General features: G+C 37.6%; 1 protein-coding gene across 2 annotated transcripts in view; it reads left to right on the top strand.

Moving 5' to 3' along the window:
- tmeff2a (transmembrane protein with EGF-like and two follistatin-like domains 2a) overlaps window positions 1–15,687 on the top strand; it is a 121,590-nt gene that overhangs the window by 70,320 nt on the left and 35,583 nt on the right. For both annotated transcript variants that reach the window (XM_053626429.1, XM_053626428.1), the window contains exon 4: window positions 3,905–3,931. In XM_053626429.1, the coding sequence (XP_053482404.1) occupies window positions 3,905–3,931 (27 nt within the window). The remainder of the gene's footprint in view (window positions 1–3,904; window positions 3,932–15,687) is intronic.

The following is a 15,687-nucleotide window of genomic DNA, read 5'->3' as shown; positions in this document are numbered from 1 at the left end:
CTGTCTATCTGTCTGTCTGTCTATCTGTCTACATATCTATTTGTTTGTCTGTATATTTGTCTGTCTGTTTATCTGTCTGTCTATATATCTGTCTGTCTCTCTATCTGTCTGTCTAGCTAGCAGTTTGTCTGTCTATCTATCTACCTATTTGTCTGTCATTCTGTCTATCTGTCTATCTCTCTCTGTCTATCTGTCTGTCTATCTGTCTGTCTGTTTGTCTGTCTGTCTATGTATCTATCTGTCTATTTATCTATCTGTCTGTCTGTTTGTCTATCTGTCTGCCTATCTATGTATCTATCTATCTATCTAGCTGTCTATCTATCTATCTATCTTTCTTTCTGTCTGTCTGAGTGTAATTGTCTTTATATTTAGCATTTAAAACTACTCGAGTAATGTGACTAAGAAGCCTCTTATAATGATACAAAGATATATACATTTAAAAGAATTTTATGATTTAGGATGTATAATGTAAAAGAAAAACACTTTATATTAAAATGATGAAATGAAATGAACACTCTTTGGTACCTAAATTGGCTGAAGGATAGATAGTGATAAATAATCATGTTAAGAATACTGAGCAAAAATAAACATAATTATACTAATAAATAATAATAATTATAATTTCTGCCATTTTTCATTCTGAGCCTTCATGAGTATTTGTGCTGCGTCTCTGATTCAACAGGACAACGCTGGCTGAATTCCTGAATCAACACCGCATTTGTCAAGCTATCAGATACTAGAACAGCAGACGCGATGTCTTTTTGTGTTAGTGTGTGTGTATGTGGTGAGAGGCTGATTTTGTATTTATTAGCACCCCAATACCCACTGACACAAAGCAACACTGATTTATGCAGGTGCCCGCATGTCTTTGTTTTGTGTGTGTGTGAGTGTGTGAAATTGTGCCCATGTACATCTGTATTATTTTCAGCTTCACTTTAGGTTGCTGTCTATGGTGTCACTTATTTCTTTTGTTGAAGATGCTTCACGCTGAAACAGAAAGATCGGTGGAGTTTTGCATATTTCTGAGCTTTAAGGTGCTGAAAATAGCGTGATTGTACTTGCAGGATTAGTGTTAATGAAAACTAACAACATGAACACATTTTTATTTCACTTTCTCTCAATAGTCATTATTTCTATTTAGTTCTGTTAGTTAGTTCTATTTGTTTATGATTTTCATCCTTAACAAGTTTTCATATTCACTTTAGATTAAATGTTACACTAATAACCTGATGCCTGCAGCCTACACAAAAGAGCATCATATTTCACAATTTGCATGTTTGAAATTGTGCGCGCTGTGGGAATCGTCTTCTTCCCGCTATCCTACTGAGCTGAATAATCCAGCCTCAGGTATTAGATGCAGAGGGACGTTAATAACTTTCCTGCTTCTTCGTCTTCTTCTTTTTGTCCTTTTATATTTATTTTCTGTCTTTACGCCAGGGTAGAACATCTCAGTTAGCAGTGGTGCCTGAGGAAACAGTGATTCATATTCTCTTGCCACATTCCCGCTTATGTAGCTGCAGGTCTAATAGGCATTTGTGAAGTGTGTCTTTTGTGTAGCGTTGGATGTGCCAAGATATGTCAAGGTGGGACTTTAACATGTTTGTGTGAGAAAGAGAGAAATAAAGACTGGTGATTCATCATAATACTCCTTCAACTTTATCAGGCTTTACATTAACACCTATTGTGTCTAGTATATTTCTCTTTGTTTAGTTTTTTTTATTATTATTGCTGGCCATTGTGATAATTATGTGCTCAGACTTGGGTCGAAATCGTAAAAGATACATACATGACAAATGGAGCATACAGCATATCCTGACAGGAAATAATATGTAATATGTGTAGTCTGGTAATATGGTATAGTATCTAAGGGAACAGATAAGAATATAAATCAGCCCAAAGCTACTGGGCTACTATGCAGGTAAAAGGAACTACATATATATGACAAATTGAATGCAGAGCCACATACAGCATATACTATAAATTCTCACTTAATCAGGATGTCATGAATATTTTGTCACCAAACAGAATATTGTTTGTGAATGTGTAGACTAGGAATCCAACTGTAATACACTGCCTGAGAATAAAGTACAGCTCATTTAGCACTTAGGCCCATATATTTTTGAAAACGTAGTTTTTACGCCACTGTTTAAAAAAATAATAATAATAAATTAATTCCCATCCACACTAAACAGCATTTTTTGACAATTATATCTGTCCAAATGAAAATGTGAAAATGTTTTGAAAATGTTGTAGCAAGTCATAATCTGTTATGTAAAATTCCTCTGGAATAACATTAAGAGCTGCGCAGTGAGAGGTAGAGAAGCCAAATTGCAGAAAACCACATCGTTGTTATAACCAATGAGAATGAGGGGATCCAAAAGCAGAACGGTTGCTAACAAGACATGCAAAAGATTTAAAACATCTTGTGAGAGTGGGGTATTACTGATGTATTTTATGTCGTAGAATAAAACTTTCAGGATGATGGAACCGGAAGTGCTAAAATGCTAACACACTTCCTGGTATTAGGACTCGTCCCTGCACCACTCTATGAATCACTGTGGTTACGCAGTACAAAGAAAGTGAAATTAAATTACAAACACATTATCAAATACGAAATTACAGACAACTAAGTAACAACCTGATCATCAACCGTGCTGAATGAAGTCCTGGCATGTTTCTAACTTGGCAAAACTGCAATGGTCATGCACAAGTTCACACTGTGACATCAACGTTTTAAAACAACATCCATTATTCTTGTCCACATGAAAAAAAAAATAATAATTTCTATCCTGAATGGTGTTATTGAAAAGCTTCATTTTTAGTGACCCAAAACGCAGTTATCATGTGCACAGGAGGTCAAAACAAAAATATGAAGAAAAAAATTTAAATAATAAATAGAACCTTAATCAGACACTAACATGGTATAGTTTAAGTATTGTCCATAAGGCACCAGTACAGACACCAGCAGGTAGTAGACTGTAAAGCTATGGATTTAAATCTAAATCCATATCCAGATTCTGTAAAGCTGCTTTTTGACTGTCGTTTGTTAAAAGCTCTATATAAATAAAATTTAATTGAAATTGAAATCAATAAAAAAAAACTATTATTGTTATTATTTACCAGAGAGGTTAAAAAGGTCTTTTATCTTTAGCTCTGAAATGAACCTGACCTAGAGAGATTTGTGTGTGTCTGTGTGTGTTGTATAGAATATTGTTATCCCCTATAAGTTAAAAAGCTTCAATTTTAGAATTGTGTTTGTACAATTTTTAAGGATCTCATTTGTTAGTGTTTTTACAGTAGGTGGGCTACACCAGTATTTATGGTAGTTTGCTGCTCCATGTGGTAAATAACAACCATAACAACCATTATCTCAACAGTAATAATATAAATCCCATAGCCTTTAGGACATTAGTGTAATCATAAAGCTACATTACAACAATTACAAAGTTTCAGCATTAAATATTGCTAAATAATGACTTTATGGTTAGGATCAACATACTATAAATACGCATATGAGTGTGTATATACTGTGTCTGTTCGTGTGACTGAATGTTCTCATCTGCATTTCAACTTAGAAAGAAAGACAACAGTATGACTGGTGACTCTTTAAAAGCCCTTTAAAAGCCACAAAATTGTTTTTATGACTCCATCATCCTACAGACCTTTAACAGATTCATCTCTCCATTATTTTATGCTTATTTGCCCATTTATTATATTGTACTTTATGTATTTGACATCCAGTGGCCCGAATGCACCTCTGAGATGTCTGGGCGAGACATTTTTATTCTCTCCATGTCTTTATCTGCGTAATGTCTGCTGCTGATATTCAGATCATAATTCTGACTTTGACCATAATGACTCTAATGATGTTGAGTGAATATGTGCCTTTTTTTCTGTGTTACAGAGGTTGGATCTGGATCTGGGGATGAAGGTAGGGCTGGTAAAATGAAAACACACACACAAACACGCACACACACAGAGTGTCTTTCTATCATTACTTACCTTCATGCATACACACACAACAAAAGCACAGCATTTCTTTGTATGCAGTACTGTATGTATATATGAAACACACCCGCACACACACACACACACACACACACACACATAAACATAGGCACAACATGTTGGTTTTGTTCATTTTGTCCTCACACATACATCACAGTGTCTCTAATGTTTCCTATTCTACTCAGTCACTCACACATACACACAAACACACACACACACACACACACACACACACACACACACACAAGATTAATTTTATTCCAGTCATTTGACATCGTATGGAAGCTTATTCACTGCAAATGAAATTCAGTTGCTCATCCTTTGTTGTTTACTGCACCGTATCCACACCCCACACTCCACCCTGCCGAGTGAGTGACAGTACGTTGTAAGGAGCTCCACATGGATATGAGGCTCATCTCAAACGTGTCACTCCCTTCCTTTCACTCTGTCCTTCTTCCACTGTCTCTCTCCGTCCGCCGGGATTCTGACGCCTTTCAGGAGTGCTGTGATATTAGCGCTCCACTGGTTTGGAAGAATGCAGCTTTACTCGCTTTGGAATTGTTTCTCATCCTATTTATGCTTCCTCTTTTGTGTTTAGTGATCATAATAACAAGTGATTTATATTTACACAGTGTCTTTAATTGTATGTTTTTTTAATTTATCATGTTAATTTACATATTTTCTTGTTTCTTGTTTCTGATATTCACCTTGGGGGCACTATAGTTTAGTGATAAGCATGTTTGCCTCGCACCTCTACGGTTGGAGTTCGACTCTCACCACAGTGCCAGTGACTTTGACAGTGGCATGCAGGTGTCAGAAGCTGCTGATCTCCTGGTATTTTCACACACACACTGTCTCTATGGTTTATGTAGAATAGTGTGAAAACCAAAGACATCCAGTGAGCAGCAGTTGTGCTGACATAAATGCCTTGTTGATGAGTGAGGTCAGAGGAGAATGATCAGACTGATCAGACTTTTCCAACTGGAAATGTTATGAATCAACCTGGAATTGGATGTGTGGCTATATTGTCTTAATGCACTGTGAAGAGGATGGTTCGAGTGGCCAAAAAAAATCTCTTTTTTTAACAAAAGATCAAAAGGTTAAAAAAATAACGACAATTGTTCACAGCTCATATTTACTAAGGGTGCCAATATTAGTGGAGGGCACTGTATACAGTAACTGGACAGTTGAATACTGGAAGGAAGCCAGGTGATGGTTTACAATCTTCACCTGTACAGTACTGACTAAATAGGGGATAAATTAGGGTCATTGTTGTAGAACCTGTATAGTGCACATTAACCCCACAAAAATGTGATTCAGCCACAGAAAAACAGTGACTACATTATGTCTTTATATATATTTCCAAATGTCTGCTTGAAATTCCTGACTACTTAAAGTAGATCTAATATCACTTTTAGTACCCAGTCTTTGTTATATTTTATATTGAATTTTAAAATTAATACTTAATTTAAACAAAATATCTCAAAATAAAATGTCATTAAGGGCTTGCTTTTACTCAGAGCCCATTTTCTACATCAAGTGACACAAGGGTTTAGCCAAAAGATTTAGCAAGCTTGTTTAAATATACTCACATCAAGCAACTAAAAGTAGAACATAGGATCTTGAACATCCCGATATAAAATTTTTATCTTTCAGGACCATTTTTAAACAACGTGTATTATTTTGTTCAGCGTGGTTTTTCAAGATTCAAAATTCAAGAAACAGACAATAGTTATGCTATATTGTGCAGTCTAGACTCATAACTAAAACAGCATTGAAGTGAAAGTCTCATTCAGCTAATACATTTTATATATGTTTATACTAAAGCACATTTATAAGAAAGCAGGACATTATTGACACATTTACAGTACGTGTACATGACAGTGAAACACTTTTCTTCACATATACCAACTTGTTAACACGATTGCCTCGCACCTCTGGAATTGGGTAGTTTGAGTCCCGCCTCCACAGTGTGTGCATGGAGCTTGCATGTTCTTCCTGTGCTTCAGGGGTTTCCTCCAGGTACTCCGGTTTCCTCCCCCAATAGGCTGATTGGAATGTCTAAATTGTCCATAGTATGTGAATGGGTGTGTGAGTGTGTGTGATTGTGCCCTGCTATCGGTTGGCACAAGGGTGTCCCCCACCTTGTGCCCCAAGTATCCTGGGATAGGCTCCAGGCTCCACGCGACCCTGTGTAGGTACAGAAAATGGATGGAAGCATACCAACTTGTTAGGAAGTTAAAGAGATGAAGAGTGCATTACAAATGTCTTGAAAACCATGTCTTGTTTTTAGATTTCAAATCATTAATTAGAACTCATTTGTATGAGGCAAAAAAATTGTACTGGATCATATTTGATTTTTTAATTTGATAATCCAATAAACACATGCACACATGTCTATTAAGAGAGTATTACAGAGGTTAAAGATTACACGCATTAAATCTGTTGTATTCGTTATTATTTAAGCAATATCGCATGGGCAAGAGTGCGGTTATACTGAATATCAGCACAGATGTGATTTTGCTGTAGGTATGAAGCCACAGGCTGAGAAATATTCTAGAAAAGTTATATTCTGGAAAAGTATATTTTGCCATGTCTGCCGAAGATGTCACTAACTCTACTGTAGCAACTATTTCAACAAGGAAGAGGAATTTTACTTGGCTAACACAGACCTTGCTATACACACAGTGAAACATGCCAGTTGCGGTTATAGTAAATATAAGCACTCTTGAAACGCCATTCGTCCAATCAAATTAGTGGAGCGGAACTAACTGTTCTATAAGATGGCATATAATGGTGTCCATGAGGTGGAGCTTCATTTAGTTTGTGTACTATAGTTTGTTTTTGTGTTTAGTAATTCAGTTTCTGAACGTTAAGTCACATTTAACTTGGGTTGGAAAATAGATGTTTCCTCACATTGACAGACAAGATTGAGCTGCGAGACAAATTGAGGATAACGAAGCAGGTGAGAGGAGAAAAATGGACAGCAAGACAAAAGAAAAGCGATAAGACCGGACAAGCATCAATAAACCAGGCGGAAAGAGAAAGAGAGAGTGAGAGAGACAGCTGGGTGGAAGTCGATAAGGCAAACGATAGCGGCAGAGGCGCGGGAAGAGATGCAGAATGATAAAAGACAGGGAGGTGAAGGTAGAAGCGGAGAGAAAGAGAATTAGGAAAGCACAGCAGCAGTTTGGTGTGATAAAAATCAAATGTATTTTAATGGTTGGAGATAAATCTTGTGGGAAGCCGCGGAAGCCTATTGAGCACTTTACAGAAAAGCACACACAGATCACCAAGGCCCCCTCAGGGATTTCCAACACTCACACACATCCGTCTGTGGGACTGCTGGATAAAAATGCATGCTGGGTAACTGTAGCCTCTAGTGCCGTGCCCAGTTTTAGAAGCTACATTCAAAGTAGCGGTGTGACGTGTATACTGTGATAAAGAAATCGGAACGAGTCGTACTATGAAGATGTGGAAATCACAGAACACTAACTACAGATTGACTACACAGATAACACTTACCTAGTCACTGCAGTGCTTTATGAACTTTAGTGTCCTACACTTTGAAACTGTGAAGTTGTAAGCAGCTGGCATGGTGTATGAAAAGTCGTGTTTGAGTTGCACACTGTGACGTCTTGTTGTACTACAGGTTTGAGTGTGTAAAAACGTGCAAATTTGATAATACTTGCAGAAAAATGTGCAAGTTGACGTGGTGGTGTATAAACGTGGAGAATACGGGGCAGTGTTTTTGTAAATCAGTTTTTACACCTGTAAAGTGATTTACTAAACTTGAATACTTTTGCACAAATTAACAAGGTCTTAAGAGACATATTATAAGCTGTAGTCCATAAAGTCCAATTCTGCCGGTTGAAGCCAAATTTTACCAGTGGCTAAGTCTTAATAATGAGAAAGTTGATTAATCTTAATGAATCAGCTTCTCAAAATGACAATTTTACAACAGCAAGGTCGGGATTGTATGAAATACTCACTGAACATTCACACATCCAGTCCTGACAGCGTTTAACCGAGCCTTTGAAAAGGTTTTCATTCACATTTACCTCATTAGCATATTGCACACTCATGTCTACACTCTTATTCATTTATTCATAGAGTATTTTGAACACATTTTCAGCATGTCTCACAGACTTTCCCCTTAACTGCACCGAGTTTCAATGTTCCCTAATGTAAATCTACTGTTGAGACAAACTTTGCATTAAGGTAAATATACTTCTTTATCCTCCTCTGGAAATGGTGTTTGTTGTTTTCTTTCACCTATTTTTTTTAATGCAGATCACTGGGGCCTGCAGGCTAAACCAAACCAAATTGTGATTGAATAAATCACAATTTATAACCTCCACCTCCAAACCTGTTTAAAAGTGCTGTGAGAACATGAGTGTCCTGAGAGAAGTACACAGTGACTGTTAATGATCTTAAACCATCCATCCATCCATCCATCCATCTTCTATACCGCTTATCCTTCTTCAGGGTCACGGGGAAACCTGGAGCCTATCCCAGGGAGCCTGGGGCACAAGGCGGGGTACACCCTGGACAGGGTTGATCATAAAGTAAGCTCAATAAAGAGAAGAATGATAGAACAAACACATTTTACATAAACACAAGTTAACATAAACCTCAACTCTTTGTAAAAGTCTTCGGTCAGGAATACCGGGTCAACCAACCAGAGTGAACGAGATTACGGAAGGGAGTAAACGATAATGAGCTACTTCATTATGCTGAAAGCATTGTCTCTCACTCTCTCATTAAAACACTGTTTGGTGGTTTTAATTACTGTCCAGAACTTTAAAGACACTTACCTGAGACACTACATGAGGTGGAATAACCTCATTATTTCAGTTTATAGGGCAGTCATTTCCATTTTTTGCCTAGTTTTTTTCCTCATGAGCATTCCCATCATTTCTTTCTCATCTGCACATGGATGTCTGTTAAATAATCAAAAGGCAGTTGTTACATTATTGTAAACAGTGTCATAGTCTAATTGCAGTGATTAATCGCTGTATTGCGGCTGCCTGCAGTGATGCACCTCTATGGATTTGCCGGCACTTCATTAATCCTAATTACTGTACGGCAGAATCCGTTTACTGTTCCAGCCAGGGTTCCATAGCAAGGGCCAAGTATTATTTAATGTTGTTAGATTTTCTATAATCAATACCAAGTTGCACACAGGAGCCAATTACTAAGGGAGAGCCTTGTGCGAAGCCGTTATTTGTACTGTGAGCTGTTAGTTTTATAAACGTATTTATTTATTTACCTGTTTCCGTCTGGGCCGCTGCGGTTGAAACATATCTGGTTTTCCCATTAAGCAGCCATTGCGTCTGGCCTCAGACCGTTATAAAAACGCCCTCGCCTACTGTTACCAGGGAGAATTAATGACCTCACCCACCCCCCACCCACCCCCACACACACACACACAAAAACGACAACAGTGAGCCTTGCAAGCTCCTCTACGCGCGGACTTTCAATCACCATGGAAACGAGGTTAGGGGTTCGAGACAGCGGGTAATCTAATCTCGCCATTTCAGCTGTGATGATATAGGAGGCCTGGAATGGCCAAATGGTACGCGCAATATATATATATATATATATATATATATATATAAAACATTTGATATTAACATTTTAACATCATTGATCTTGCCACATGCTGTCTATATTTATTACCACACAACAAGATTGGAGGTATTAGTATTTAAAACATTTGGAAACATGAAAACTGGAGCACTAAGGTTCCAGTTTATCTGGAATACCAATATAGTAGAATATATATAGAAACGTTGTGTAGATGATAATGTAGACATTAAAGTGCTAAATAAAGTAATCCTTAAATTATAAACCATAAAATTGAAAAGCAGTTATGTTTCACCTTGTACAGATAATAATAATGTTATTAATGCAAAAGGTGACAGCAGTATGCAGTCTTCGGAGTGCAGTAAAATCAGTATCATTAAGATCCTTATGTATCTTGCTCTCTTGCCCCACTGTGTTGGGTTTTTTGTGGGAAATTAGATTTTTAATGCTCAGTACTTAACAGACTGCAGTATAAAGCAGATCAAAGGGAACTGGAAAAAGTGAGTCAGAATATTTATATATTTATTTACACAGTGCTCTGGGCTACATCTTATCGCTGTGTGTTCAGAGCATGAGAGAATTACGCAATCCAGATGCAAAGCTGTTTTTATTTAAATCAATCCTCACTTTGCTCAATAGAGATGGCACCTTGACAAAAGCACTTAGTGGATTTGTGTGCAGGTTTTAGATCAATGCACTACCAAAAAGAAAGGAATAAAAAAAAAAATTTTGTCTTTACTCAACATTTTTTTAAATCGCTTTGAAAAAAGAAAATTACTTCATAATCTCTTCCATAGTTATCATATATGTGGCCCTTTAGACATCCCTTCGCTTCAGAGACAAAGCCGATACAGACCCAATGAGAGGGAAAAACAATCGTTTCATGTCGACATCAGCTCTTTTGCTATTCTCCCCCAACTTCATCAAATACATCTAGAGTTATTAATATAGTCGGGGCCAGGATTGATGAAATGTAAATCTGTCAGACGTGGTGGGATCTGAATGAAATGAAACAAAAGCGAGAGAGCGATGGGTTGCAGTGTGCCTGAGCCTTCTGTTGCTCAGAAAGGGATGTAATGTATCAATATGGGTTACCCTTGGGCCAGAAGAGGATTTCTATTATATTTTGGGAAATATAAAATAATGACTTGGGCAGGTTGGAAAGGGCAGGGAGGGGAGCATGGACTGCACCAGGCATATAAAGATGAGCCCTCTGCAGTAATGGAAGGTTTATGCCTAGATAAGTGCCCAAGAGAGACAGGTGCCATTTTGATTGGCAAGGCTCTATGAGGCAAAATGGACTCAAGGTCAAGAGACAGAGACAAAAGAAGAGGGGTCTGACATATAGGATGGGTGAAGAAACTAAAAAATATAACTTAGAGGACAGTGCTCCCTATTCATAGCCGTTTATCAGTTGTCAACAGATTGCGTTTTTATATAAGTGATCACAACATCATGTCTGACAGTTTTTGAAAAGAAAGCAGTGAAGTAAAGGTAAGGTGAGGTCAAATCAGTCTCCAGGCAGGCCACTTCAAATGAATATTAAAGGCATTTCAAACAGATATTCAAGACACTTCAACGGATATTCATAAGCACAGGAAGTGATGTCGCTCATCCAAGAACATCCCCAGTGATCATCATTCTACACTAGCAAAGAACCACACTCTGCGCACCTGATTTAATGACAGGATGTTCAATTTAAATTTCAGACCATGCCATTCAGTGGTTGAATATTTCCTCATGCCTGGAACAAACTTGCTTTCAGAGTATCGATTTCCAAAAACAAGCTATTGTGAAACTCTTGGATTACTGCAGGGAACAGAGATGGTTGGATAGCCACTAACCCCAGGACCTGGAGCACGAATCTTATCTCAACTTATATGAAATATTATATACTTAAAAGTGACATGTTTCACAAACATAACAGGGTTTTAACAGGCATTTTAAACCAGAGGTTAATACCAGTAACAGGTGAACAATCATTTGTGTAATGCATTTATTTGCCAAGTAAGAAACCTAACCGCGACTTCTCCTTCTTAGCAATGAACCATGCTGAGCACATTTGAGGCTGCATTTGATTTTGCTTCACCATACACAACTCAGAGCAAATATTTCCCTCCAGTCCGTAAAGAAAGTAATTGTAAAAATCCAAACTATGATAAGCTTTTACTGTCTCTCTAGTGTAAACACAGTCCATATCAACAAAGTCATGATACACAGTGCGGTGAGTCACGTCAGTTAAAAGTTTTCCTATATTCTTGTTCAAAGTATACGACAATCATTCATTTACTGTCAAAGCAGAAGTATTTATCAAGAAGTACGGGCTAGTCATTTTGTTTTAACAGATTTACAAAAAAGGCACTTCATTTAAAAACTGAGAAAGTATCAAATAATTTTTTTTTTTTTAAATCTGTTCAAAAAGTCTTAAGATTCAATTTGTTTTAACTGGATGGTTTAATTTAAACTAATCCTTATTTTAATACTACTTTTACATTTCAGAAATTGTTTTAGCATTGAAATAAACACATCTGAGCATCTCCTAAATCTGCAGCAATGTCCATAATGGCTGCTGTCAGTGATTAACAACATCATTTAATTAATATCTAATTACTGGAAACACGTTTTAAAAGCATATCTTCTCGACTGTGTGTGTGTGTCAATAGCAGTCATCTTAAGTTCTATGAGAAAAATTCACACCTGCTGCAGTTCAAAGTTTTCACTCTCTGCTACTTGCCCAAAGGAAAATACTGTACATCTATGCAGCACAAATGACCTGTTTATATCTCAATCATCTCCAAGCCATGTTTTACATCAAACAATACTGCGGCATCTTTGTACACCTGTGCACGTGCTAATTCATGCAGTCATCATGCAGCCAATCAAGTGGCAGTAACACAATGGGTAATGCAGATACAGGTCAAGAGCTTCAGTTTATGATCACATCAAACATCAGAATGGGGAGAAAATGTAATCTCAGTAACTGTGGAATAGTTGTTGGTGCCAGACAGGATAGTGTGAGTATTTCAGAAACTGCTGATCTCCTGAGATGTTTATGCACAATAATCTCTAGAGTTTACACAGAATTGTGAGAAAAAAACAAAAAACATCCAGTGAGTGGCATATCTGCAGACAAAATGCCTTGTTGATGATGGAGGTCAGAGGAGAATGACCAGACTGGTTCAGCTGACAGAAAGGCTACGCCTTGTTTATTTCAAATAACCACTCTTTACAACTGTGGTGAGCAGAATAGCATCTCAAAATGCAACACACATCAACCCTTGGGGCAGATCAGCTACAGCAGCAGAAGACCGAATCAGATTTCAGACATATCAGCCAGTAACAGGAAGAAGAGGTTTCAGAGAAAAAAACATTGCTTGGTCTTTTTCCAGTCTTCAACTGCCCAGTTTCAATGAGACTCTATCACAAGTCAAATTTGTCATTCCTCTTTGCTTACTTTTTCTAATAAAAGTTAATAAATTAATGAATAAAAGTTCATTTCTGAATACATTTCCAGAAGTGTTTTTATTTCTTAGTAATTACATTAGTAGCGAGATTTTTTTTATGATTGTGGTGCCTATTTTAGTGTTGTGTGCCACATATTTGTGTGCCTGTGTGTCTATGCCATACACACAGAAAAGCATCAAACCACATGTGTATAAAAATCTGGAGTACCCACAACCCTGAATCCTCCAAATTACTGTAGTGAGCGCAGACTGAAGTCCCTGGAGGTAGGAGGCACAGTGTTTTGAAATATAAACATCTGAGGAGCTTGTTTGTTGATATACAGAGCTTTGAATGCTGAAAGGCTCATTTACCCTGGGATGTGTCTGTAAACTCCCTCGGGGTCGGTGGTTTGTGTGTTAGTGGGAGAAAAGAGTGCAAAGAGGAGCTCTACTGGGCTGTTGAATGTTTGTTTATACAGCGAAAGGACCTTAGTTTTTACTCGCATCCCAGTTTCTCGCAGCGGACGAGGCTGTGGTGCTGAAACTAACAACCAGCTGAGTTTGGTCAGGAGCATTCAGGAAGGACAAGACTTGTTATTCTGAGATCAATCCAAACCGGCCAGTTGCTTGGTACCGCCTTAGGCACCTTGCTCTTGTTTCTTTTTACTGCTGACTTGTGCAGGTTTGCACCAACACCCAATTAAAATGAATGCATTAACAAAATCAGCACTGTTTGGAGCTTCATCTCATTTCAAAACTTTCCGTTTGATTGGACATGATTGTGTTGTGTTCAATTACATGTTTCACTGTTATTTCTTTATGGAGTGTATGTTACCACCATGGTAAATGTAAGGTATGACCTGCCATGTAATATCATGTTTGAGCAATAGAACAACTCTCCTCACTCAAGTGAGTGTAATTGTAGAAAAATTCACATGCCTACAAGTGAGGTATTTGTTTGTACAGTGTATCAATTTCAGAATCAATATCAGTTTCAATCTCTGAATTATCTTCTAATGACACAGAAATATGTTCTAATAAACACACTGTTTAAAAGGAATGTATAACTTTCACCACTAAGTTCTCAAGTCACCACATATTTTTCAGTGTTATTACATATTTCTATAGTAATTATCCCGTAGAGAGTGTACAAGGCTCTTGTTTAGGATTTAGCTATGTGAAACTACACAAGACTTTCTTCTCACTTGGGCAAACATATGAAATCTTTTTCTTTTTTGAAAAGAGAAAATACCTATTGGCTGTACCAATACGACCCATACTGGGGAAGTCTTTTCATGCTTTTTTATACTGGAGCCCACATGTTGTCACTCTGTGCCAGGGCCCTGCTAGCCAGTGCTGAATTTAGATACCATTTCTTGCCCAGGTACCAGGTGAGCCGAGCCACATGGGTGAAGCATAGGAAAAATAGGACAGATGCAGTCTTGATAAAATCATCCTCTGGCTGAAGTGACTTCTGTACCAGCACAAAAGTTTTCAGTAATATTGTGACTATCTGCCAAAGTTTCATACTCTTTTCAAAAACCTTATTTATTTATTTACTTAAAGGAATGTTCTAACTTGTGATCCAAGCAAAATTCTCCATATTCTAGCTAGGGCAAATCCAAAATGACTCGGTGTCTCATGCTCAATGGAAGCCTGTAAGAGAGACTGGCAGCTTAATTTTGAGTAGTATCACTAGGTGCAACATGATAACTACTCTTACATATAACGTTGTCTGATGGAAAACTAACACACACCCTGCGTGTTTACAGATATTCTTGAATTTGTAACCAAGCCATGCCGATCTACCGGTGGAAATGAAGCATTTATTTCTTTCCATGTTCAGGTTTGTTTTGCATTTCATGTATAATGAAAAAACAGTGTAGAATCCTCCAGAAGCCTTAACAAAAGGGGAAATAATCAGTAAAAAGTTCAATGAACTATGCTATGTTAAAGGGAATGAGCACTAAAATGTTAGTGCTTTGTGGTCTTTTCTTTTCCATTATTTAATAGTGGTTCCTTATTGAATGTCTCAATATTTCATTGATTGCTGTCTTTAAAACATTTTAAAATCCATCCATCTGAGAAAATTTGGAGGTTAATATATCCAAGCTTAGCTGGTAAGGACCTTCAGTCTCTGGCTTTACCAGAGAGGATTTGTCTTTAGCATCTAGATCTGCTGTTCTCATTTGCTAGCCCAGTGCTGCTGACTTGGACCTTTCCTAAAGCTCAGCCAGCAGGATGAGTACAGTGCCAGAAGGATTAGAAGAGCTCAGTAGCAAAGACTAGCACACAGTGCTGGAACGGCTCGCTTTATTCCGGGTCAACTCCCTGAAGGAGGGATTGATGCTGTTTGGGGGTGGACAGGACTAATAAAGTTATAAATTATGGTTTCTGTGAATACATATCCAAATGAGCTTTTGATGCCATTACTAGTGGTGTAATGGAGGAAGCAGTTAACACCGGACCGGTTAACATGTTACTAAGGGAACAGGACTAAGGGGATGTAAAGCAGGCATACCTCTTCTTATAACTTATATGAAATCCTACAAAATCATTATATTTCTTACAAAAGTTTAGTGAGACATGTTTAGACCAGTTAACGTGATGAGGCACAAGTTGATGCCACCTGCAATATATTGTGTTA

This window comes from Ictalurus furcatus, chromosome 6, assembly GCF_023375685.1.
Source record: "Ictalurus furcatus strain D&B chromosome 6, Billie_1.0, whole genome shotgun sequence".
Classification (NCBI taxonomy): domain Eukaryota; kingdom Metazoa; phylum Chordata; class Actinopteri; order Siluriformes; family Ictaluridae; genus Ictalurus; species Ictalurus furcatus.
This window is presented reverse-complemented; position numbering and strand designations above follow the sequence as displayed.